The sequence below is a fragment of the Primulina tabacum genome, chromosome 6, assembly GCF_025594145.1.
Source record: "Primulina tabacum isolate GXHZ01 chromosome 6, ASM2559414v2, whole genome shotgun sequence".
Classification (NCBI taxonomy): Eukaryota; Viridiplantae; Streptophyta; class Magnoliopsida; order Lamiales; family Gesneriaceae; genus Primulina; species Primulina tabacum.
This window is the reverse complement of record NC_134555.1, coordinates 1,211,790-1,214,143: the sequence shown is the minus strand read 5'-3', so window position 1 is coordinate 1,214,143 and position 2,354 is coordinate 1,211,790. Positions and strand designations below refer to the sequence as shown.

The following is a 2,354-nucleotide window of genomic DNA, read 5'->3' as shown; positions in this document are numbered from 1 at the left end:
AATGAATATCCGTTCTTCATTATTTCTATAGAACTGGCAAGCTATGATGATCGACGTTAATGCAGTGAAAAACCCATGAGGTTAACCAACTCATCCTATTATTTTCAAACAAGAAAGAGAAATAATTTCTTACCATTTGCTATTAGGTAAAATTATTACAAATAACCATCATTTCAAACTGGGCCTTCATATGGAAATATAATAATTCTTCTCACTTATGACACTACCAGAGTAGGCCTCAATTACCAACAATAATTCATCCCCATGTTTCATAAATTATTTCTTTTTATTTCATATTTTATGAATAGTAAATGGAATTTTGACTGATAAATTTGAATTTTTAAACGTGTCCTTTTGATATTTAAACGTAAATGTGGATAGGGGTGTCAAAATGCGATACGACCCGTCAACCCGACACGACCCAACACGAAAAAAATCAGGTTCGGGTTGGGGTTTTTCGGGTTCGGGTTGGGTTCGGGTTGGGTTGATTCGGGTTAGTGCCATGTTAGGCGGGTTTCGGGTTGGGTCAGGTTGGGTTGCGGGTTGACCCGCGATCTTTTTTTTGAAAATATTACCTGTATTTTTATATATTATATGTTTGAACAAAATTTATTGTATATTTATATGATAAATTTTCATCATTTAATATTTATTTTGCATATTTTTATTTTTTTAACAATATTTTATTTGATTTAGTAAATATACTTTTAATTTTCTACGATTAAAATTTCAAATTTAAATCGAAAATTTTGTTATTACGTGTTCAAATTAAAATATTATTATTATTTTTTATTTTTTTGAATTTTTTTCATTAATTTTTTTTAAAAAATTAAAAAAAATTTATAAAATTCGGGTTAGGCGGGTTAGACGAGTTGAGTCGGGTTATACAGATTCGTGTTCGGGTTGGGGGTTTTCGGGTTGCTTCGGGTTCGGGTTGAAAAAAAAATTAAAAAAATTTCGACACGAAACCCAACCCAACCCACCCGATTGACACCCCTAAATGTGGATGTGATTTTAATGCAATTAAGTTATTTTTTTAAAAAAAAATTCTTAATAATATTATACAACAAAACAAAACAAAATAGAATCGATTGGCTCGGGGGGTGGGTTTGATTATGGGTTGAATGGGGACTGGACCACAATCCAAACCATCATTGCGAATCTTCCCAGGCCGAGCTCCTCCCACGGAAAATACCGCAAAAATCCTCGTCTCCCCGATTAACATACGTGCTCATAAGTTTAGATTCAAAAACTAAAATATTCAATTTAATTTGGGAGTGATCACAGCCGTACATCAGCTAGATCATCATTTAAAGAGAGGTCATGATAACAAATCATAGTAAAATGGTAAGAACATTAAATTCTTGCCTATGGAAGCCGCCTTCCATGCTTACAACTGCATGATTATTGTGGAAGAAACAGTGTTAAAAAGCAACTCTTCCACAAGATTTCCATTATCCAACTTTTTTCAATATATTTTTTTAAAAAAAAGAAACAGCAATTATTAGATGAAACAGAATTCCAAAAACACCGAAAATAGAACCAAACTTACCCCCTTAACTTTTTGCACTATAAATATTCCACCTTCTCCGTTGCATCGTTGTTCAATTTCTCTCAACAAAATTTCAAGAAGTGTGCTTCAATCAACGATCGAGTTATAAGGTGGTATGTTTGTTACAAACTTGAAAGAAAGCCCGTTTTCTCTGTCCCTTAGTTCTACCTGTTTTCTTTCACAAACAGAGTGAGACCAAATCTCGTTCAGGTTTCTTTTTGAATAGTTTAATGCATTTATTTATATTTTGGTAATAATTGACAGGATGGAAAAGGTGAACTCGAAGCTGTACTTGGAGAACTGCTACATCATGAAGGAGAATGACAGGCTGAGGAAGAAGGCGGCGATTCTGAACCAGGAGAACCTGGCTTTACTCGGCCAGCTCCGACAGAAACTCGCCGCTGCTGCCACCGCCGCTCCAATCCCAGATCTCAATGTGTCCTCCGCCGCAAGCGCCGGCGCTACACCTTCCTCCAAATCCAACAAATGATATTAAGAGAACATATATATATAATATAATCCTAATCTCCCCACCCATAAATCTTTTATTTTCGCTTCTTTTTTTTTTTTTCTGGTCGATTTAGTGCAATGCGATTAGGAGTGTCGATAAATAACGGGCTGTCATTTTTAGCCATATGGTGAAAATTTGGTAGCCTCCATCGATATTACTGCTCTATGAAACAACCTTATATTCTCCGAATATTTAATATATTTTTCGGTGTGAATATGATTTCATGGACTACATTTGTGAGATAGATGATCTGGTACGTATTGATCAGTCGAAGCTTCGACTAATAATTTT

General features: G+C 34.7%; 1 protein-coding gene across 1 annotated transcript; it reads left to right on the top strand.

Moving 5' to 3' along the window:
- Positions 1 to 1,616: 1,616 nt before the first annotated feature.
- LOC142547968 (protein LITTLE ZIPPER 2-like) lies at positions 1,617 to 2,042 on the top strand. The gene is made up of 2 exons (XM_075656339.1): positions 1,617 to 1,741; positions 1,817 to 2,042. The coding sequence occupies exons 1-2, from the start codon at positions 1,668 to 1,670 to the stop codon at positions 2,040 to 2,042; spliced, it is 300 nt and encodes a 99-aa protein (XP_075512454.1). The 5' UTR covers positions 1,617 to 1,667.
- Positions 2,043 to 2,354: the final 312 nt, after the last annotated feature.

Coding starts and splice junctions, on each gene's coding strand:
- LOC142547968 (XM_075656339.1), top strand. CDS start 1,668: ATGTTTGTTACAAACTTGAAAGAAAGCCCGTTTTCTCTGTCCCTTAGT. Junction 1,742..1,816: donor TGTTTTCTTTCACAAACAGA/GTGAGACCAAAT, acceptor AATAATTGACAG/GATGGAAAAGGTGAACTCGA.